This window comes from Scylla paramamosain, chromosome 6 (assembly GCF_035594125.1).
Source record: "Scylla paramamosain isolate STU-SP2022 chromosome 6, ASM3559412v1, whole genome shotgun sequence".
Lineage (NCBI taxonomy): Eukaryota > Metazoa > Arthropoda > Malacostraca > Decapoda > Portunidae > Scylla > Scylla paramamosain.
The window spans coordinates 27,801,457-27,826,900 of NC_087156.1; the positions used below are offsets into that span (position 1 = coordinate 27,801,457).

The 25,444-nt window shown below is 43.7% G+C and overlaps 1 protein-coding gene across 2 annotated transcripts in view; it reads left to right on the forward strand.

The window, feature by feature from the left end:
• Window positions 1-293: 293 nt before the first annotated feature.
• The window catches only part of LOC135101560 (motor neuron and pancreas homeobox 1-like), a 63,013-nt gene continuing 37,862 nt past the window's right edge, over window positions 294-25,444 (forward strand). The window contains exon 1 of one of the 2 annotated variants that reach the window (XM_064005668.1): window positions 294-1,198. In XM_064005668.1, the coding sequence (XP_063861738.1) occupies window positions 769-1,198 (430 nt within the window). In that variant the 5' untranslated portion in view covers window positions 294-768. The remainder of the gene's footprint in view (window positions 1,199-25,444) is intronic. The other variant, XM_064005667.1, reaches the window with a different exon arrangement.

Sequence of the window (25,444 nt, forward strand, 5' to 3'; positions counted from 1 at the left end):
CAAGCTGAAGCTGGGAGGAGGGAGGTGGCAGGGGGTGGGAAGCGGGAGAGGAGGCGTTGGAGTCCCAGAGGAGGAAGGGGAATAAGGGGGAGGGAGGGGGCAGGCAGCAGGACTGAGCCGTGTAATCAGGCATTAAACCCACTTCACCAACCATCTACCAGGATATTGATCTCGGGGGCGGGATGCCTCTCTCTGACCCGCCCACAGCCGCCTCACTCCCAATCAGTTCTCGGCTCTGTCTTTCTCAGCCAGTGGGCAGGACCGCACGCCCATTAGGGAGGAGCCGCGGCCAGGCTGGCCAATCGCGAGGTGGCGGAGGGCGTCCCCGGCGGCGGGCCATGAGCCAATGGGCGGCAGCCGGGGATAATGGTGGCAGGGTTTTCATTAGTGGTACAAATGGTGTGAAATGGTGATGTGATGACGGTGATGCCAGACGCCCGCCGCACCCCGCCGCCGACACACACGCCCGTGCCAGCCACCACGCCCAGGCTCTCCATCACACCCGCGCCCGCCACCACGCGACCCTCCGCCGCGTCCTTCACGACTTTGCGTCCGTGCGCGCCACCAGGCACACACACCCTGTACGGACACCCGCAGGCTTCTGAGTGCCCAGTGCCCGGGGTGGATAGACTGTGCCCACGGGTGATGGTGGGGGAGGGCGGCTGTCTGGGTCACCAGCCGCGATACTGACTTTCCGCCGCCGCCACCGCAGCCACTTGAGCCACCGCCGCCACCAGCACCGCCAGCGCCACCAGCGCCGCCGCCGGCATGGCGAGCAGTGAGAGAAAGTCGTTCTGTATAGAGTCACTGTTGTCACGCGAGGTGGTGGAGGGAGGCGGGCGGCGCGCCCTCAGCCCCGCCGCCCTTTCGCATGAGGCCGGTGGCTCCCCCGGCCCATCGCCGCCCCACAGCCCTCAGCCGCCGCCTCACTCCCTGGCCTCCCCGGCGCTGCTGGGACGCGCCTCAGGGGTGCTGGGGACAGGCACGGTGCCTCTGATGCCTCCACACCTCTACCAGTACCCGGTGCCACCCGCCCTATTTCCCACCGCTGCCTTCCCCCCAGGAGCAGCCTCTCCTCTTCTGGACGCCCAGGCTCTCTCTGCCCTCAAGAACGGTGCCGCCGCCCTTCCGCCCGCCGCCCTCGACTGGTTCGCCCGAGCGGGCCTCATGTACCCTAGAATACACCCAGACCTAGCCGGTGAGTACTTCCTCTCACTACGTTCGGCCACGCCTTCACTACACCTGCCACGCCTACCACGTATTGTCAGTGATTTTTCCATCTGCCTAACCCCCCCACACATACCACACCTGCTTCCAAACGTATCACTACCACCTTCGACCGCACTCCTGCCACGCCTGCTCCACCTCTCAACCCTTGGCTTCCAAATGAAAATGAATCAAGAAAACATCCCGAGAAAATAAATCTTAATCACAAATTAGACATCACAGTCTTTAATAATCTGAACATGACATACTGCAAAAAGTCCGGATCTTAAAAGAGAGAGAGAGAGAGAAAAAAAAAATAAATAAACTAAGAAACTAAAAACCGACGCGTGCACATTTCCTTGCCATGTTAGGAAGTCGTTGTTTTGGGCACAGTTCATCGCTCACACGCCAGAACAAGAACCCTGCATCGCACGTGCCAGGCAATTCCAAATAAAGGAAACAAAACAAACAAACAAAAAAATAACAATAAAAATAAATAAATAAAACAAAAACTTCAAGAAAGGAAAAAAAAATATCAAACAACTAAAACTAATCACAGCAAATTATAGCAAAAAAAAAAATATCTAAATTTAGTAAACAAACAGCGATGGCACAATGTTTGAGGATAAGGGGAGAAGTGGGTTGATCACGACACAAAGAGATTCAGTGAAAATATCACACAGGAAGTGGGTGAGAGGGCATGAAAGGCTACTGGGAGCCTCGGGGTGAGGGGAGCAGGTGAGCAGCGATTCACGGGAAGCCTGATTGGACCGTGGGAAATCCATTGAAGGAACTAAAGGAAAAAAAATGATGATGAAATGGTGATGATGATGATGATGATTAAAAAAAGTGTAAACAGTATCGGTAGCAAGTAAGAGCATGGCAATAACAAATACACGAACAATGATAATAATAGTAAACAATAGTAATAAGCATTGTAACAAGAAGAAGAACAACAACAACAATAATAATAATAATAATAATAATAATAATAATAATAATAATATAATAATAATAACAATAATAATAAAAATAATAATAATAATAATAATGATAATAATAGTAATAATAATAATAATAATAATAATAATAATAATAATAATAATAATAATAATAATAATAATGTAGTAGCAGCAGTAACAACAGCAGTAGTAGTATAGGTAGTAGTAGTAGTAGTAGTAGTAGTAGTAGTAGTAGTAGTAATAGTAGATTGAATTATAAACATGAGTCCAGTTTCAAAATATTAGTGGTTGAAAGCAGGATCCGTGAAGACATGATGAAATAACGTAAACTAATGCTAGATACATGAAAATGCACCAGAAATTATTACAAGAAATTGAAAATTTGCTTTAAATAATAGTAATAGTAATAGTAGTAGTAGTAGTAGTAATAATGATAGTAATAATAATAATAATAATAATAATAATAATAATAATAATAATAATAATAATAATAATAATAAGTAATTACAATATGTAGTAACAATAATAACAATAGTAGTACTAACAGTAGTAACAATAATAATAATAATGAAAAATATAATAATAGTAATAATAATAATATAATGTAATAATAATAATAATAATAATAATAATAATAATAATAATAATAATAATAATAATAATAATAATAATAATAATAATAGCAATAATAATAATAATAATAATGATAATAATAATAATAACAAGAAAATCAAGATAAGTTTCTAAATTTATATTTTCTTTCCATTATATGAGATTGAACTCAAGATGGAGAGGGGAAAGAAATTAATATTGAAAGTCAAATGCGTGTTTTTATTTTCGTTGGGGGAGGAAAGTTCCCAAGGGGAAGTTTCCAGGCCACTGTGGTGGTGCCCTTTAGTCGCCTTGCCCGACACTGAGGAACACGGAGGCGAATAGATTCAAAAGACTGTCTCTGAAGGATAACTACTGCCACAACCACCATTACTGTAACTATTACTACTACTACTACTACTACTACTACTACTACTGCTACTACTACCAGTACCGTTACCTCCACTAAAACCACCACCACCACCACCACCGTCGAAATTGAAAAGTTTTGATAATACTAGTATGAATACTAACAAGATAACTACTACTGTTACTATTACTATTACTGCTACTGCTACTGCTACTACTACTACTACTACTTCTACTACTAAACTTATTACTACTATTAGTACTGCTACTTCTATTATCAATATTATCATCACCACCACCATTATCATTAAAACAACAACGATTAGAATATACTTAAAAGAAGATGATGAGATAATAATAATGATAACAACAAAAACAACAACAGTGAGGAAGCAGGTGACGCAGTGACTACCTTCCTAAATAAATAACAATGTATATTAACCATGTCACGTACACACTTGAGCTCAGTAGTGCGATAAGTGGAGGCCTCTGTGTAGTGCTGGTGTGGGTGGCTACTTCATATGTGAGTCGTGCAGCGTATCACACACCCATAACAGGTGATGCATGTAATACAGCAGGTGCCACAATGATGCTAGAGCCGAGTGCATGCATAGAAATTAGAAGATTAATTTGTATATCATGAGTGTGGAACTGCATGTTAATTTTTCTGTCAAATTTCTCTGTTACCCACGAGGCCCCCAGGTAGTCCCTATGGCGTATTTACAGCAGGTTTATCTCTAATATCTATACGCAGGTACGCTCTATCTCACTACAGGTGCTATTTGGGCGAGCCTTCTGATTGTGTGTGATACAATTAATTATATGACGATGTAATATGTTATCTTACAGATGTCACGGCCGCTAATTCTCGAGTAGTGTGTAGAATAATTATGTGAACGTGTGCTCTGCTTACGTCTGCACCTCCTTAGTGTATCGTGTGTATTGTGTACCTGAGCGGGACGGGGCAAATCCAGTTTTTGAAAAGGTGTGGGTACCGAAATGTTAATTTGTCAATGCAGTAATACAAGTAGCATGGATTCTTTTAAACACACGTCAAGGATAAATGATATATACGGTAAAGAGAAATCTTGATGTGGCTGCGGTGATGCGCCGAGGCTACCAGCGTGAGGCGGTGGGTGAGGCGTGGTGCACATTGCGGGCCGCGGCCATGAAAGACAGTACCGACCCACAGACACGCTCATAATTCTCTTCTTATCTTTGGCTTATCGAAGATACAAACACACATACAGACACACACACACACACACACACACACACACACACACACACACACACACACACACACACACACACACAAAATAGAGATACAAATACTATAAAGGACAATAAAGACCAATACTGAGATTCAATCGTGTCCTATAGAAATACGAACGTACACTCACACATGTACGCATATACTGCACACATGTGCGTACATACATACATACATACATACATACATACATACATTTACACCCAGAAACTCTAATCTTCGGTACTACCTTATGTTACACTCTGACATCTACACCCACCACACCCTAATACACACATATATATGACACCCTAATTTCCACTCTACAGCTACACCCTGACACCGACACCGCTACACCCTGACACCCACACCTCCGCTACACCTTGATACACATTTCCACTACACCCTGACAACTACACCACGTACACTCAATACCCTGACACCCATACCACAAGCTGACACCCACATCGCTCTTATACCCAGCTACACCCCCACTACACCCAGCCACGTACACCTACACCCTGACACCCACACCCACACCCTCTACCTGGGGATTAAGAGAGTAATCCCTCAACTGGGTAATTAAGACTCTCGTTACGTGCTATCACCCGCCGCTGATTACACTCGGCCCAGCCTCGCTAATTAACTCCACCCACCCACCACTCCTCCTACCCTTGTATATTACACCTCAATACTCCTTATCCTCAGATTAACGCGGCAGGTAATTCGCACAGACGCGCCACCAAGGACTCGTGTAGGTAGTGGTGTTTACATAAGTCCTGCAGATGACAGTCACGTGTTGGAATTATGTGTAAAAATGTTGACTCGCTCATTACATCACAGCCATTCTACCTCCAGACGGGTCGTAGGTTGGTTAGTCCGTTGGTTAGTTGCCTTATGTAAGTCGCCGCGTCGTTTCCACACACACCTTTGTACTGTGCTCTTCACTTCACGCCTTATCGCCGCCGAGACACATCTGCTCCTTCATATCATGCCAAAAAATTTCACTTTCGTAGCCACAGCAAATTGTTTCGTCTTTGACTAAGGACTTGGTTATCACTGAGAGAATTAAGATTAGTCGCCAAAGCTATTCTGGGGATAGCCTATGTTAGGTTAGGTTAGATTAGATTAGGTTGTCTGATAAAATCTATCGTAACTTAACCTAACCTGACCTCACCTAACCTAATCTAAAAGAGAGAGAGAGAGAGAGAGAGAGAGAGAGAGAGAGAGAGAGAGAGAGAGAGAGAGAGAGAGAGAGAGAGAGAGAGAGAGAGAGAGAGAGAGAGAGAGGGGTGAAATCTATAACGAGTCTATTACACTATCTATCAAGGACCTCTTTCCTCCTTTTTAAAAACTTCTTAAGATAAACTCCAATTAATCTTGATAACCCGATGAATGACACACCGGACGGGAGGTGACGCGCCGCCAGATAGCGCCAGACACCTGACACCCCTGACACACTGCCGCCAACAGACACAAACACACACACACACACACACACACTATGACCCCTCAATTTTAGACAGACAGGATGGTAAGCTATGTAGGGTGACCTCGTAATCATATATGGCACAGGTCAGGCAGCGTCACACTTTTAGGTGGCACTGCGACCCGCGTGACCAGTGCCAATTAGCTTCTGTTAATGGTGGAGATTATATTTTTGATTTGAGTGCAGTGTTGTAGGTTTTAATGAGTGATGGCTGGTTTATGTGTGTGTGTGTGTGTGTGTGTGTGTGTGTGTGTGTGTGTGTGTGTGTGTGAGAGAGAGAGAGAGAGAGAGAGAGAGAGAGAGAGAGAGAGAGAGAGAGAGAGAGAGAGAGAGAGAGAGAGAGTATATGTCTCTAAAACTTATGACCGTAACGATAGTCTCCTTGAAGCTCTTGTCCCCATCTCTACACCTTTCGGGATAAAAATCAAATTGTAATAGAAATTAAGAAAAAAAAAAGAAACAGTACAAAAGTGAAGGACGCTAATAGGTTGAAAAAGTAAAACACACCATTAAAAAAAAAGAGTAAAACAGACGAAAAAACAGTTAAGCGAAATCGTACAATTAACCACTCGTGCATTATCAACTCAAGGTCTTTCGCAACTTAGTACAAGTCCACCACAGACAACGATCGTCAGCCAGTGAAGGAATTTTCCCGGTACGTTCCAGGCATGCGAGGCAATTGCGTGTTAACACAATACGAGTAACACGAATACTTAGCGCCTCTCAACACCTTGCCGATACCCACGCAGACAACAATGTGAATGGTTGCGACACGTGCTTCGGGTGGCTGGTTTCATGGAGCAGTGCTTGATGCTACGAGTGAGTAATAACAACTTTTACGGATAGCAGTCTCTATGTATTAATTTACTAATAAAAACAAAAGAGGAGAGGATTGAAAGGAAGGCATGGTAGAATGCCTTAATCCAGCTTGTTCGTCTTGCAATAAGAAGGATCATCCAGAGAGCGTTAGTGTACGAAGAAATATACATTGAATGGTGTGTGTGTGTGTGTGTGTGTGTGTGTGTGTGTGTGTGTGTGTGTGTGTGTGTGTGTGTGTGTGTGTGTGATATCCCTGGGTGGCTCTCTTGTACACTAATCGACTCACCGCCAAAGAAACAAAGAGTTCTATTCTGACTCAAGCTAATTCCACGGTGGAGGATGCAGCGCTGTCTCATAATCTAAATCGGACCCATATGACCTTATTGCGGTGCCACAGTTTGATTAATTCCTTACCTTTTTCGCGAATTGCCTGAAACATTCAACCCAAACTGTCCCGCGAGAGAAGGAATGAAGATGATACAGATAAACATTCTACTCGGACCTAAACTGACCCGCGAGAGAAGCAACGAGGATGATACAGGAACTACCCAAACTGACCCGAGGATGAAGGAATGACGGTGATACAAATCAACATACGGAACACGACCTCTCTACCTGAGATTGTGACCCGAGACTGCATGTGACCCAAGACTGCGACCTGAGACGAGAGGGGTGGGGGCGGGGTGTGACCTGGCAGTGCACAAGCTGGAGGCACTCAGGGCGCGGAGAGAAGAAGGAGAGGCAAAGGTTAGTGCCATATCTGATAGTGAAGGTGAGACCAACTTTTATACTTATCATGGCCACTTATCTCCTCCCACACACCGTGAAGAGAGAGAGAGAGAGAGAGAGAGAGAGAGAGAGAGAGAGAGAGAGAGAGAGAGAGAGAGAGAGAGAGAGAGAGAGAGAGAGAGAGAGAATACACGGATAAATAAATTAAAAAGGACAGAAGGAGACAGAGAACACACACACACACACACACACACACACACACACACACACACACACACACAGACAGGCACACAGGCACAGACACACAAACATACAGACAGATAAACATACATACAGACAGACAGACAAAAAGAAAAAAAAACGAACAGACGGACAGACATACAGGCAGGCAGAAAAATAGACAGGTTGACAGACAGACAGACAGAGAGATGCACGCAGAAAAGAAACACAGACAGACAGAAAAAAATAGTCACAATACTAATTATACAACCAAAACGACAGAACAGAAAACGGAAAAAGGAATACAGTCTGATGCACACGCTACATACACTTGATGAATGAAAGAAATGTCTAATCGATAAAAGACTGAAAACACATTTCAAAAGATAAAACAAATCAATTGATAACCACAATCTCTCTCTCTCTCTCTCTCTCTCTCTCTCTCTCTCTCTCTCTCTCTCTCTCTCTCTCTCTCTCTCTCTCTCTCTCTCTCTCTCTCTCTCTCTCTCTCTCTCTCTCTCTCTCTCTCTCTCTCTCTCTCTCTCTCTCTCTCTCTCTCTCTCTCTCTCTCTCTCTCTCTCTCTCTCTCTCTCTCTCTCTCTCTCTCTCTCTCTCTCTCTCTCTCTCTCTCTCTCTCTCTCTCTCTCTCTCTCTCTCTCTCCTAGACGCATTCCATCCCCATGATTAAGAGCCACTCAGGTGAAGACATCACACCTGGGGTCGCTTCCATCACTCCGATAATAGAGAGAGAGAGAGAGAGAGAGAGAGAGAGAGAGAGAGAGAGAGAGAGAGAGAGAGAGAGAGAGAGAGAGAGAGAGAGAGAGAGAGAGAGAGAGAGAGAGAGAGAGAGGTGCATTATCAAATCATACAGACCCTGTAGCCCCGTTGATGTGTTGTGTTCTAACACGATGAGAATTCACATCTGGCTTATCAACACTCGCATCACAAAGATAACTGGCATGATTATTATTCTCTAAATGCACAAGGTATAATGACAATGCACGAACTAACTCTGGACATTTTTTCCAAGCCTTACAAATACATAAATCGTTGCATTAAAATGTTATGACACTGGTAAACTCTGCAGATCCTTCTTTGAGTCTGTTTTTCTCTTTCCTGTGCCTTGAACTACTGTAACTATTAAACATTTCACTGTGACATGTAACAATCCGCACCATTGGGAGTAATGTATGAGGTCTTCATAAGAATATACAAGAAAGAATTGTATTAAAAAGAATAGATTTTTTCAATATTTCTAGCCAGTATATTGTTTGGGGGAGGGTGTAGAACAAGAAGTGATGTCACAGAGTGGTTGGTGATTCAAGAAAGATGTGCCAAATAGTAGTGAAAGAATTAACACACCTTCAGAACTAAATTGTTTCTTAGATTGGACTTCCTTTCTCTATTAATTTTATGGGCTGCAGTATCCAACCGGGCTTTCGAATTTTCTCGTAGTCCTTGTAGTCCCTTGCCTGTGTCTCTTTCAAACGCACTTAAAAGCATTCGTTGCACTGACTGCCTCTGAATCCACTAATTTAAACCGATCTTGTTAAATGTTTTGTTCAATCACTACCATTATTTTTAAAGAGCACAAGAATAATTAGTTAGGTCCTTAAGAATGTTTCCATTTTCTTCGCCGGTACATTATTCTTATTGAACTAACACTAAGATAGTAAAAACACCCTTGAAATCCACAATGACAATACTAGAGTCTGTTTAAATAGCCGACACTAGACGCCGAAACGCTTAGGAATATGAACTTTAGATTTGATTTTCTGAGGTAACATCGCAAAACGCCCTCATCTGTTTTTTGCTCATCGTTGCATGTGGATAAATTAACTGACTTACATGAGAGAAAAAAAAAATTTGTCTGAAATTAGCAAAAAAAGTAATTCGCAGATTCATTTAGATTGCTTGTAGAGAAGCATCGCAAAACCCACACACGCCCACCTGGTACTGCTCAAATTTAAAGCTGGATCGATGTGCAGTAACCAGTCACACGAGATGAACTTACACACATGAAAATTTTAAGGAGTAACTAATATGGCATGCACTCCACAACATAATCAAAGCTGCAAGGACACGAGAGCACCGGAAAAAAAACAACTTAATGTCCTATATACCTTCATGTTTTACACTTTACGTAACAACATATGAATCATCTGCAGACACTCTGGATTCCTCGCCTCATTATTCGTGGGCCACTGTGTTATCGGAAGGGGACACTTGAGAAGGTCTGCAGTATCTTGGTATCTCAATATATGGTGAGTCAATTAGTACACAGCAAATATCGCACTTTTTTGGTGTGTGAAAAGTGTATGAGGGATGTGTCTGTTATGCAATATGTGGTGGTCTCCTTAGCAGTGTGGCAGAATTCTAATGGTCAGGGATTTGAAGATCTGATTATAGTTGTTACATCTGGCGAACAGAAATTAGTGGTTTTACACGGATGGTGAATGACATAACATCAAGAAAACTATGCAAAAATCGTTTCCACACGCTACTTGAATACTGCATGGATGAAGTTAAGGGTTCTGGTCTTGGCAGGCTGGTGATGCTACGGAGAGAGAGAGAGAGAGAGAGAGAGAGAGAGAGAGAGAGAGAGAGAGAGAGAGAGAGAGAGAGAGAGAGAGAGAGAGAGAGAGAGAGAGAGAGAGAGAGAGAGAGAGAGAGAGAGAGAGGCGGATGGGACGCAGGGAACACAACGCTGCTATTTATTTTGCAAACTCTATCAGAGGTAAAAGAACGGCCTGGATATAAGACCTCTCGCCACCCTCCTGGCTGAACACACACACACACACACACACACACACACACACACACACACACACACACACACACACACACACACACACACACACACACACACACTACAATGAAATACTTTCAACTCCCTCCTGTGCACACAGAACACAAAACACACAGACACACACACACATACACACACACACACACACACACACAGAAAGAGAGAGAGAGAGAGAGAGAGAGAGAGAGAGAGAGAGAGAGAGAGAGAGAGAGAGAGAGAGAGAGAGAGAGAGAGAGAGAATATTGACACTTTTAAGTTTATGGGGAGCAAGGGGGCTGGCCTGGCCACACTCACACCGCCACAACTATTGCACCCACCTCCGCTTCCACCACCACCACCACCACTACCACCATTAATACCAGCACCTTACCACTACCACTACCACTATTAATACCTGTTATTTCCACCGCCATCTAAACCTTTTTCTAACAACACCACTACAAATACTATATCCCCAGTAATAATATTTCTACTGCCATCACCACTATTAATTTACCACTGTCAAAATCCACTACTGCATCCACTATTGTTCTCTACTGCTGTTTCCATCACCATCACCACCACTATCTCCCCATCTTCGTTACCATCATCATCAATCCTCTATTACTATTTGAATCCATCGTCACCATTACCATTAATATATCAATCTCTTATTGCTATTTTCGCCACCACCACAACCACCACCACAATACCTCATACCACCACCACCACCACCACAATGGCAGTATGCAGGTCGCAGTGTGGTGTTGGCGCCTTTGCACGACCTATCCACTTATGGTCTCCAATACTGATTGCACGTCGGTCCCTAAGTTAACATCAATAAGACTCAAATCAATCTTTCTAAGTAATCGTAGTTGATAATTTTACAAAGACACCATCCAGTTTTCTAAAAGGGAGTGTATTTTTTTATTATTATTTGTAACATTGCATTTCACGGGAGTCGCAAGATGGAATGGTGAAATTTGATTATATTTCTTTTGTCTGAGTACAAAAAGAGATTTCTACGGATGTTCCTACACTGATGGTATGTGAAGCTAGAAATTTTAATTGATTTTCTTGACGGGATACCTGAGCTGCGGTGGCAATGAGAGAAGGACAAGGCGGCACCACTGTAATATTGATGTAGTTTAATTCACACATGAGAGTGAATGAGGCTGATTCGCAACATCAAGAAATATGGAAAGTACAACTACTACGTAAAATCAGTATTGTTAACGGAACCATCACCACCACAACAAACAACAACAACAACAACAACAACAACAATAATAATAATAATAATAAAATAATAATGATAATAATAATAATAATAATAAAAATAATAATAATAATAATAATAATAATAATAATAATAATAATAATAATAGCAGCAACAATAATAATAATAATGAAAACTACAATAAAAACAGCAACAAAATCTCCAACACATCAACAACAACAACAACAACAACAACAACAGCAACATCAACAACAACAACAACAACAACAACAACAACAACAACAACAACAACAACACCGTCACCCGCTTCCCATCGCGTACAGCTCCAAATCTACAAAAAATAATTCCCCTGATGCCGCCTTGAGAAGCGCCCCGAGGGACTCTTTTTACAGTCAATGCAATCTGGAGGAGCTAAGTGAGGGAGGGAGGAAAAAAAAAAAAAAGAAAGAAAGCGAGGAGAGAGAGAGAGGGAGGAAGAAAAGGATGAAGGGCCAGAGGTAGGGAGGAAGAGAGGGTAAGAGTAAGAGGGAGGGGCTAAATAGAGGGAAGGGAATGAGGGAGGAGGGGAAGAGAAGGGAGGAAACAAATAATGGAGGGTTGGAAGTGGGGGAGGGATAAAATTTTCTTAATTATAAGTGAAGGCTGGAAATTGTGGTGATAACGTGTGTTTGGATAAGATGAGAGAGAGAGAGAGAGAGAGAGAGAGAGAGAGAGAGAGAGAGAGAGAGAGAGAGAGAGAGAGAGAGAGAGAGAGAGAGAGAGAGAGAGAGAGAGAGAGAGAGAGAGAGAAATTCTTTATTCCGGCTGTAGAAGTTATTAATTGCAATAATCACATCATTGTTATCTACATCAGCCGGATAGAAAAGAAGGCTGCCATGAAGCTAAAAATGTTATATAAGAAAATATATAAAATAAAGACAATCAGACAGACAGACAGACAGGCAGACAGACTAACGAGACTGAAAGCGGGAAAGAAGTTTAATTAGTGGAGTAAAATTAAAGCAAATCACCTTATTTTGCTCGTTACGAACATCCCAGGGGAGAGAGAAGGGCGAAAAACCCTCTGCGGAGATTAATGCGAGAGAGAGAGAGAGAGAGAGAGAGAGAGAGAGAGAGAGAGAGAGAGAGAGAGAGAGAGAGAGAGAGAGAGAGAGAGAGAGAGACTAATCAAAACACACACACACACACACACACACACACACGTGATAGGATTGCTAGCTTTCTACTCCTTTCCAGAAGCAAGGTCACGTCTTGGTTCACGCCCCGCACCTACCATCTCTAAACTGAGCAGCTGAGCCGAGGCCACAGCGTGAAAGTAGACAAACCCGCAATTCATTTCCGCCCATCCCGAGATACGAATACTGGACCTCTTAGCTGAGAGTCAAGCACGCTAACCTCTTCACCACCTGGCCACTATCACACTGATAATACAACGAATAAAAGAAAAAAAAACATCGTTGGCACAGCATCTGATAAGGTTACAAAGTGTAAACATCCAGACAAAAAACGGGATCACACACACACACACACACACACACACACACACACACACACACACACACACACACACACACACACACACACACACACACACACACACACACACACAACACAAACACACACACAAAAAAAAAAAAACTCGATTTGGAGTAAAATCATATCTGGTTCCTACGTAATCTTGTTACTTTTAGAAGCGATATAATAAAATTATCGACTACTTCTCTTTATCATCCACTTAGGAACTGCTGGTGAAGCATTGCAGGATGAACTGATTATTATCACAAGAGGAAGTAGAGCAGCAGGACAAATAGTAATCATTGCCTGAGGATGAGGAGAGTGGCGGGGTAGGCAAGGTATTGCTGCACGTGGTTACCGTGAAAGTTCATTTTTAATTACCAGGATAAAAAACTGTCTTTTTTAAGTAATAAGTGATAAAAAGAACTTTTTTCAGCAGAAAGGTAAAAGTAGCTATCGTTTTTAACTATATAAGAAAATATGATGTTAAATATACATTTATTCGAGTATCGGGATGAAAGTAGTGACTGCTTCAAAAGAAAGGGTAAAAGTGGTGATTTACGAAAGCTAAATGGATATATTATTTCATCAAATTAAAATTATCATTGTTTTTAGGCACCAAAGTTGATATGATGATTGTTTCTAGTGAATGCTAACTTTGTTTTGAATGACGAAATAGTACTAGTTGGCTGACGTGAAGTAGCACGGAATGAAATTTCTAATAAATTTATGAAAACAAGTAATATGTCATGCCATTATAGTAATTAATTTAAGAAACTAACATTAGAAAGATGTTCATTTAGAAAGGTTATGTATACTTGCCCCTCGTAGCGGTGGTAAAAAGTCCAGAGATTTTCATGTTTATAACACGAATATAAGTTAATATGAGAACTAATGAACTACATTACTAATTTTCACAAAGACAAAGAAAAACCAGGAGTATAGGTGGAGTTAGTTACCAGATGATGCATTTATTTATTTATTTATTTACTTATTTATTCATTCACATGTTTATTTACTTATTTATTTTTGTCAGAAACATCTTGTAGAACACGATATGACCACTCATCAAGGCAACGTGATTATTTTAATAATTTAACAGCCAAATAAAGTGTCCATAATATTAAATCGTTTGTCATTCATGGGATATTATAAAACTAAATGGAGTACATTACAGATTTCATACAGGTACAATGCACGTGATATAAGTTATATCATAGTTACCGGGGTGCGTGAAGCAGTGGGGGAGAAGGGTGCACCAGGGGGAGGAAAAATACGAGCAACAAGTGATTCAGTGCAACAATAACAACAACAGCAACAACAATAACAACAGTGGCGGGGAAAACAAGCAAAATGAACGAAACTCATAAAATGTAAAAGAAAAATATAAAACTTCCTATTTCAATTTTCCACAAACTTGACGCTACAGGGAAAAAAAGAGTTTATTCATATTTAGCAAGCACACACACACACACACACACACACACACACACACACACACACACACACACACACACACGATACCACCACCATCACCACCATTGTCGATATACAAAAATAAAAAAATAAAATAAAATAAAATAAAAAAGATGTGGTGATAGTGATAACGCCATGATGATGATGATGATGATGATGATGATGATGATGATGATGATGATGATGAAGAGGAGGAGGAGGAGGAGGAGGCAACAACAATGACAACAACAACAATAGCAACAACAGCAGCAACACTCTTTCCACTGTTTATTGATATGTATACCAGATTGACATTTACTTTGAAGCAGCTTCTTTTCTTTTTTTTTTTGTATGTAAGAGAGATTCTGGCCAAGGGCAACAAAATGGCTATAAAAAGAAAAGGTCCACTGAATTGATGTCAGTCCCAAAAAAGTACAATCAAGAGGAATATCCAAAATTATGAGAAATGTCTTGAAACCTCGGAAACAACTCACCCACATACATACGTTATCAATTCACAATCACAAACACGCACTCCCTCGCATATTGTAATCATTTCAGCGTGTGTCAGCTACTTGCGTGACGTTATAGTGAAATTTATTGAGTGTTACAAGGACGTTTTCATGATTCTAGTGACGGTCTGACAAGATCTCTGTATCATTGAGAAAAACACTTACGAGATCCAGACTAAACACATCTTATACTTTTGAAAATAACCTTCATGAGAGTCATAGCGTTTGAAATTACGGACCCAGGCTGTCCACAATGCTCACACCAGGAGATATCAGGGTTCCTCCATAATAAGACCAGACAACAACAGTGGATCACTCATGATGCACAATAACAGATCCAATCACTTTCCCGTATCTGACCCGAATCAGCTGAACGCACCAGATGCTGGAGAACCTCCTGTAGAGGCACTCGATGTCTTGCCACTTGTAACAATAATGATAATGATCGCGATCATAATGAACTAATAATAATAATAATAATAATAATAATAATAATAATAATAATAATAATAATGATAATAACAATAATAATAATAAGACAACAACGACAATAAAAAGACATTGACAATACCGACACCAGCAGCAACAACAAGAGGAGGTAGTGAAGGTGGCGGCGGCGGGTACGGGCCGTGGCGGGGCTGGAAGTGCCGCGGGGTTCATCAGGGTGGCGTGCCGCTGAGTTGCCGCCGTAAATCACTAAATGCCGCCTAATGACGCCAATAGCTGACAAACACACACAAAGGCCGCCGCAGAGGTGACAATGACACCATGGAAAATAAGTACTGGATGATGGGGAGGGAGAAGAGAGGGGAGAGAAGAGGGAAGAGAGGGAAGGAGGGATGGATGGGAGGGAAAGAGGGAGGGATGGGAGGGAAATAGATATCGACGTTTGGAAATAGATATGCTTTCCCCTCCCTCTCTCTCTCTCTCTCTCTCTCTCTCTCTCTCTCTCTCTCTCTCTCTCTCTCTCTCTCTCTCTCTCTCTCATCATTGATAGTGACTGATATGGCGTGACTGCTGATAATGATACAGGTGATAACGATTAATTAATGCACCCAGCGATCCTTCCCTATAGAGGAATGATGGGCCTCATCACCGCGCGGGGCACCACCACCTGGGCTGATAAGGGACGCGTTACGGATCGATGGGGAGGAACAACCAGCAACTTATCACCCTCATTACTCGCCTCCCTTCCTGCCCTTCACACACACGTATTAAGGTGACGGAGGAGGGGCCAGGGGAGGAACCTCTTCACCTGTACAAACTAATTAAGATCATAATTCCACACTTACCTGTACGGGAGTGATGGCTGACCTTATCTGAGACAACACTTGACCTTATCTCTCTCCATTCCGCTCGTTGCCTCGCTCGCGGGCCTCCCTGCCCCCCTTCCCGCTCGTCCTGTTATGGCAAGCCCGGGCGCAGTCAAAATAGTCAGAATCGGGCTTTACGCTGCACAAAGCCGGATTCTTTCCTAATGCAATGGCTCCATACCGTGTCAACAGCACCAGCTGACACCACAGCGTTCGGGGCGTTTAACAGCCTGATAAAGCCATTGAAAAAGATTAAATGAAAGAGAAAAGGTTATCGCGCCTAAATCTCATTCCAGGGAAAACACGCGCCAACAGCTGACATGGAATTGAAAACCAAATCGCTCACTATTTCACTCCGTCGCTCATTATCGCCCAGAGATCGCCGCCGGCAGCCTGATTTAATAGTTGACAGAGTTAAGGACACATGTGACTCCCAACAATTATGAGAGACGCTTATTATCGGTCAGGGAGGGAGGGAGGGGAGAGGGACGGCCATTGTCCCTGTGTTTACCTACGGAACGCGCGCCCTGGACAAAACTTTTTAATCATTCATCTCCCCGCTTAATGTTATCACCCGCGCTTGATTTAGTGATCCACGCGAGGGTAATTCAGCGCCTGAGTTATGTTATCGCCCGGTGTGAGCTTCTGGCGAGTGCTCGTAAGGACTCTTTGTGCGAGGAGAACTATAGTGTATTCATCCGCGCCGCCGCCGCCACCCGTCCCGCCATTGTAGCTGAAGTGCCGCGGCCCGTGTCCTCACCCCCGCCCGCGGCCTCCTGTTTGCACTCGTGTTTGCCTCTTCGTTTGCGCGTTTGGTAATCGTTAATGATGGTAAAATGATAAATAGTTTAATGGTGTGTTTTTTAGCAGTAATTGTTAGGAGAATTGTTTGTCGTTGCTGGATTAAATGTGCGTAATTAAGTCGGTCACAGGAAACGAACACTTTTTCCCGCCACCCGGCAAACGTAAATCAAAACGAGGTGATAGCTCTCTCTCTCTCTCTCTCTCTCTCTCTCTCTCTCTCTCTCTCTCTCTCTCTCTCTCTCTCTCTCTCTCTCTCTCTCTATTATTATTATTACAGTCATACAGATATCTCCGCTTTTCTCTTCCGTGGTGGATGGCGACTCTCTCTCTCTCTCTCTCTCTCTCTCTCTCTCTCTCTCTCTCTCATTATTATTATATTCCTATGGATATCTTTGCTTTTCTATTCCATGCTGGAATGCAAATGACTCTCTCTCTCTCTCTCTCTCTCTCTCTCTCTCTCTCTCTCTCTCTCTCTCTCTCTCTCTCTCTCTCTCTCTCTCTCTCTCTCTCTCTCTCTCTCTCTCTCAAAACACCGGGGAATCCTGGAGGGTAGAATTTACAGCAATCTCAAGAAATACAGCAGCGCCACCTCGGCTCCGGGCGGCGGAACACGACGGCTCCTAAATCCCAAATATTAAATTGTTATGATTTGTGACCCTCCCTCCCTCCCCCTACCCTCTCTCCCCCCTCCCCCTTCACGCCGCGGGTGGGGAGGGTGCATGGGGCGAGGGAGAGAATAGGATGGAGGGAGGGAGGGGAGGGAAGGGGGGATGAGGGGAGGGAACCAACACTCCATCCCGCTTTTGTTGACATTATCACCTCGTTTATAGCGGAAAATTGTCGGTGTCACCCCTGTCGTGTCGCCATGATTTCTCTCTCTCTCTCTCTCTCTCTCTCTCTCTCTCTCTCTCTCTCTCTCTCTCTCTCTCTCTCTCTCTCTCTCTCATACGTAAACAGATTAATTCCTGCTTTATGTTGCGTGATGTTATCGTGATGTTACTGTTTTGTCTTGCGTTCCTCTGCACATTTTTATCATCTCAAGTTCCTCTACTCTTCTGTTATTGTTTTCTTCATGCAGTGTACTTACCACACTTCACTTTCTCTATAAACTGTACACGTCACTGTCTCTGTACACTTTACACGTCTATACTACATTTTAAGTACTACACTACAATTTCTACGCTGCGTTTTGCATAGTATACATTTTCTATTAGTACATCATACACTATCTCTCTCTCTCTCTCTCTCTCTCTCTCTCTCTCTCTCTCTCTCTCTCTCTCTCTCTCTCTCTCTCTCTCTCTCTCTCTCTCTCTGTATTATATTGTGTATTGCACTGTATCCATTCGTGTATTGTATGTACGCTACAGTTTCTCCACACAATATTTATTTTACATATTAATACAGATGCGTTCATACATACACGCTCATACACGCGATCAGTCTCGCCCCCCTGCATACATATAGACACATTTATACACACATCAGTTCGTATCGCACATGCACGATTGCACACACCTCTATTATGCATACATACAGGTTCAGGCACACTTATCCTTACATAATATGACGCTCCTTCGTGTGTGTGTGTGTGTGTGCGTGTGTGTGTGTGTTGTCTGCTTCACTAACTAATGTCGCCACACACTCTCCCCTCTCCTTCCCGCCCGTACCATTACAACAAGCTCCTCGTCACCTTCGTCTCAATGTCTGCAATTCTTCTCCCAAGGTTTCATCACGTACGTAATTCGCCTTCTGATTTCTTCCCTCATATTTTTCCTCCTTCCGCGTTGCCTTCACCTGCCTTCTTCCTCCTCCCTCTTTCTGCCTCCTCGTCGTCCTTCTTTTCTTCCCCCTCCCGCTCAGGCGCCCTCTCCTGTGTCTGCTCCTTCCTCCTCCTCCTCCTCCTCCCTGGGTAATCAATCTTATACCTTCTCCACCATCGCTTCAGCCTCGCCTCTGAAACTGGTCTACCGCCGCTCTACCCGCGCTGATGTACGCGCACATAATGCTCGGTAAACACAAATTTCGCACACGATTTACATACGCACATGACTTCATTGCGCAAAATGTGTTTCGTACATGAGCCGTCAGACTTACGAGCCTTGTCATGGATGCAGTTTTGTGCCGCCCTTGCATAAAACACGCGTCTTGTTCTGGGATTCGATACTTGCTCGTACCCGTACCCTCTGCAGTGGCATAAGATAGAACAGTACGTGCAGCTCTTGGTACGGAGACCTCTCTTCTAGAAACCGTATCCTCAAGCGTTCATGCATCTGATATCCCGTACTCGTAAAAGGATATAGCGGAGATTACTATTTTTTATGGATTATAGTGACAGTTTAACAAGAATCCTACACCAATGAGGGAAAAAACACACATGAGAACTTAATAATCTTTGCGGTGTCCGAGAAAAACATCTAATGAGAGAACAAAGCATTTCAAAGTCACCGGACTAAGAGGCGTCACGCTAAAGCAGTCAGGTGCACGGCGATATGGGAAAGAATGCCCAGGTGTGAGAGTGTGCGTGTGGGCGAGAGGGGCGAGTGGTGGCGAAGCAAGGAGGAGGGAGGAAGGAGGGAGGCGGGAGGCGGCCACTGTTTGACCACCGCCTCGCCTCTCCGCTGTGTTGAACTGCTAATGAGAGAATAAATAGTGCGGGGGTTATTACTTACCGACAGAGAGAGAGAGAGAGAGAGAGAGAGAGAGAGAGAGAGAGAGAGAGAGAGAGAGAGAGAGAGGCAGCCAGCATGCCAGCCAGCCAGCCAGACAGACAGACAGAAAGCCAGCCAGCCAGCTAACCAGACAGACAAACAGACAGACAGAAACACACACACACACACACACACACACACACACACACACACACACACACACGCCGATATATATATATATATATATATATATATATATATATATATATATATATATATATATATATATATATATATATATATATATATATATATATATATATATATATATAGAGAGAGAGAGAGAGAGAGAGAGAGAGAGAGAGAGAGAGAGAGAGAGAGAGAGAGAGAGAGAGAGAGAGAGAGAGAGAGAGAGAGAGAGAGAGAGGAACTTTCCTTCCTCCACAAACAACTATCCATCTCTCTCTCTCTCTCTCTCTCTCTCTCTCTCTCTCTCTCTGCGACTCGGGAAGAGGGTCTGATCTTGAGGCGGGGATCGCACGGCGGTGAGTGGTGCGGGACGTCCCATCTCCACCCACCTGGCCGGAGCAATATTAGCACTGGAACACACCATTACCTTGGCGCTGGCCTCTGCACCACACCACTATCATCTCTTCAATATTAATGCATGGACAAGAAAACAAAAGCCGATCTCAAGCTTCAGGATGTATAAAGCAATCGGCGAAACCTTTGCTTCCCCCGCGGCAGGTATAAGGAGTCCCCGTCTCAATCTCGCAAGGTGATTTTTACTCTCATTTCCTTAAACAAATACACAATGAGAACGGTCTTAAAATAGGGACTCGTGTTTTTTTTTTTCTTTTTCTTTCTTCATATCGAGACGGGAACTCTTAAAAAGGGAGGGTCGAGGATCTTTCTTTAGTGTTGATCACATACACTCAGGGGAATCTGCCAGCCGCGAAGGCAGGGTCGCGGGGAGATGGTTGGCGAGGGCGCTGCTGCAAGAGGCGCTTCGAGGCAGGGAGAGGGAGGGGACAAGACTGTGGTGCCTGTGTGTGCTGTGCTACTCGTCTTGGGTGATGGGAAAGGCAGTTTCGTGTGTGTGTGTGTGTGTGTGTGTGTATGTATGTGTGTGTGTGTGTGTGTGTGTGTGTGTGTGTGTGTGTGTGTGTGTGTGTGTGTGTGTGTGTGTGTGTGTGTGTCGGCGAGCACTCGGATGGGTGTAGTGGCTGACCTGGTCGGTGGGTGAGTGAGTGACTGAGTGAGGAAGAGAAGGGTGGGAAGGGGAGGGGATACCAGCAATTAATCACAGCGGGCGTGGGTGGGGGTAGTGGGTGCGGGCGCGGGCGGGCGGGCGGGTGTGTGCTCAGCCCACACGGGTGTTTGAGGCCGCGTCAGGCCGCTGGACGGCTGGACGTGCAGGGGCGAAGCGCAAATACACGGCTGGGAACATCTGAAGCCGTCTGTTACAACACGACCAGCCCGTCCCCAGCGATTACCACCCGCCAGTCGTTATCCCAGGCAGTATGTGTGTGTGTGTGTGTGTGTGTGTGTGTGTGTGTGTGTGTGTGTGTGTGTGTGTGTGCGAGAGAGAGAAAGAGAGAGAGAGATAACCAAGGAGTTTGTAGTGGAAATAGAAAGTATTTAGATCTGAATAACATGAAGCAGCCTCCTTCTCAACACTCAACACAAAGACTACATTAGAGAAACACTTCTTACAAGGAAAGAAATGGCAAACAAAGATAATAAAACAATGAAATGCTCCTCGCGACCCGAAGGAAAGACGTGGCCTCTAATTAGTTATCGATCGCTGGGGGTTCATTGTCCTTATTACTCTCCGTCTTTACCAGCGCCGACCCCGCCAGCCTCCTGCAGCGTCCCTCAGCGGCAGTCTGGCGGAGGCGGTGATGGAGGCGGTGAAGGGATTATTAATATATTTTTTTCTAATGATCATGAGAGAAGAAGAAGAAGAAGAAGAAGAAGGGAAGAGAGAGAGAGAGAGAGAGAGAGAGAGAGAGAGAGAGAGAGAGAGAGAGAGAGAGAGAGAGAGAGAGAGAGAGAGAATATCAAGTATAAATACAGACGCCATGCACAGCTCGCACTAGAATGTCTGTTCTAAGCTTATTACGTGAATTTAATTAAGAAAAGATCATCACGCTGTCATCTGATGAATGGCAACCTCGAGCACACTTAAATTCCAGGAAGCAACCGCGAGGAGTATTTCTGAACGTGTTTATTCGTAGCTAACTTTCCTTGGCTGTAGTTGTGAGCTTATCAAATTCTTATCGTGAAGCATCTGGGAAACGATTTGCTGTTATACACTCACAAGAACTTTCCGTCAGCGTCGTGAAAAGTAAAGACCAAAAGAAAAAGATGGATTGACTGCTTGAAGGAGGATGTATTAAGACAGAAAGGCATAGATGAAGCACAGGCAAACAACAGAATCACCTGAAGAAGTCTCATCCGAAACGGCGGCCTCTTATCGAAACGGGACGCTAGATGAGATGTGAAAACTATGTACGGTGATGGAAATACGATATTGCAACATACGTAAAGCCCTCCAGGAAATTTAGCCAAATTATTAGCTTTTCACGATTAGTTGGTGAGTTGGTCCTCTAAATTAAATGGGATCATTTCTCCAGCTTCCTTTTTACAATGTTCTGGGCCTGCAATGCCGGTAGATATTTTTACTGCAATTATTTTTCTACGTCGTTTGGAGGCTTAGATGATCACCTTGTGAATTTATAGGTTTAGTCATCCCCTTCAGTGTATTTGTTGAATGACACCTTCGCAGAGGCTCATGGTGTCCCCCGCAGCTTCCCGAAGCGTGTGGTATTCTTCGGCGAGAACATGAAAAATTACCAACTTCCGGCAGAACTTGAGCTCCGATGCATCAGATCACCATGTCCAAACGACGACCACTCGGCCAGCTATGTATGGCTTCGCGTCTCCATTTTCTACTTTTTCTTTTTTTCCACATATCGGTAGTGCAGTGTGAGCAGACTAATGAAATCGTCGATTTACGTTTTTCTTTCTTAAAGGAAATTCCATTGAGGATCACCGTCTTTTTATTTCAAATCGCAGTTCAGTAATGTTGGCGAGACGAAATCCATCGTGACTGTAACGGGAAGCTTTTCACTCCAGTGCACACTTCTTTGTCTCGCTCCGCATAATTTGCAATCAGGATTTCCCGGTTTTCTCTCCTGCCGCTCATGACGCAGGGAGCCTAGTGTTCCCGGGGGCCGGCTCGGGCCACTGCGCCCAATTATGTCTGCAGTTTTTTTTTTTTCTCTCTGTTTGTCTATTAATCTTTATTATAATTAAGGGATAGCTATATATATATATATATATATATATATATATATATATATATATATATATATATATATATATATATATATATATATATATATATATATATACCGAGGAACTTATGTACTGATTAATCTGCTTGTCTGTATTTGTTTGTTGGTGCGTCTGCCTAGGTACCTGTCTATCTGCCTGTCTGTGTGTCTGTCTGTCTGTGTCTGTCTGTCTGTGTCTGTCTGTCTGTATGTATGTATGTATGTATGTATGTATGTATTTATGTAAGTACTCGTAATACGTATATATGTTTGTATATATGTATGTATGTATGTATGAAGTACCTGAGTGAAAATGCATCGTTATATTCACTTACTCATATAGTTCACCACAAGCCCTATCTTAAAAGCATAAGAAACATAAGAAGAATAATTAGAAAATAAGGGACACTACAAGAAGCCGCCTGGCCTATACGCGTCAGTCCCTGCATGAAATATAACCACCTATTTCCACTCATCATCCACATCCATAAATTTACCTAATCTTTTAAAGTTTCTTAATGACGCCATCAGAACAGTAATGCCTTATAAATAAAATTTCAAGAGTTTCATGCGTCCAGGCTGCTAAATGTGTTTTTTGCTTGATGGAAAATACGAAGAGAATGAAGAATGAAGGCGAGACACCTGCACATTGAACAAAATTTTACCACACACCTATTTACTTAACACATCCGAGATTAAGCAGTAAAGGACCGGATAATATATGGTTATCATATTATGATAACCATGAAGAAAAACACTAATGTGGTAAATGAGTCATGATATTATACTCAGATAAAATTATTTTTTTCCCTGAATCACGGACAGCAATGAAGCCTGCGTACACTTTCCAAACAATGATGTTCAAATACATGCACACATAAACATTCCCAGAATTCATCTTTATACTCCATGACATGTAAACACTGGTAATGGTACTTACATCCAGCGTTACCTGGCCATGTGAAGCAGCCCTCACGCCGCCCAACACTTACCTAGAATGAAACAATGCACAATTACTGCACACGTACTGTGAAACTAAGATTTTTTTTTTAACAGACAACTTTGCGCGTCACAGGAAAGAAGTTTACGAAGAAGTTAGGGTTCTGTCTCCAATTCACATCCGACCTTAAATTCCTTCCCTGGAACTCTTGTTAAGCACTGACCTAGAGGCTGTTTACCTTCCAAACCCGACGAGCGGATTTCACAGCCACTTTTGTAACTAATTTCAGAGGTGCACATACACGTGTGTAACTACGACGTGTACATATTAGCATTCTCTCTCTCTCTCTCTCTCTCTCTCTCTCTCTCTCTCTCTCTCTCTCTCTCTCTCTCTCTCTCTCTCTCTCTCTCTCTCTCTCTCTCTCTCTCTCTCTCTCTCTCTCTCTCTCTCGTACTTCCTCTCCCCTACCTCATCTTACCTTCCCGCTCCCTCCTCTCCCTCCTCCAGCTCCTCCAAGTTAACCTTACGAATTACAGTCAATCACCGCTAAAACTCGAACAACAGACACAGGGTGAAGCACGACTCCCCATCAGCCAATCACGTTTTCCCAGAGGCGTTGGGATTGCCGAGGGTCGTGCTGGGGTGGGTAACGTCTGGTGGGGCACTGCGATGATGCCCAAGGAGGAAGAGGAGGAGGAAGACGAAGAAGAGGAAAAGGATGAGGAGGAGAGGAGGAGGAGGTGAGGGGAGGGTCAAGTAAGCAGATCATTGACTAAACACAAGTACTCCTCTGCTCATCACTGCTCCATCGCCGTGCTGTAAGCTGTCCGCTGCGCCTCCTCAAACACCGCCCTACATTCTATCCTTCCTTAAATATTTTCACTGACCGCCAGTTCGACACCCAGCGTTCACCGTTCCACAAGTGTTCGTCCTGTGTGGGGAGGGGCACCAACCAACCTTCCTGGGGCACTCCACGTTTTAATTTCCCCTTTTTTTGCCTCCCTGTCTCTCTTGTAATCTAATTTCCCCAAGTGGAGGAGCTTGGCGGGGGTTGTAAGGGGGTCGGAGGCGCCCCGGCAGAGAGAGGTCAAAGGAGATAATTGATAATTAATGGGGCGGGCCGGGGAGTGAACTAAAGGCGAGGCTAGTTAATTATTCATGGGTATCCTGGTGGCCTCGACTGTGTCAACACCGCCACCGCTGCTCTCTCTCTCTCTCTCTCTCTCTCTCTCTCTCTCTCTCTCTCTCTCTC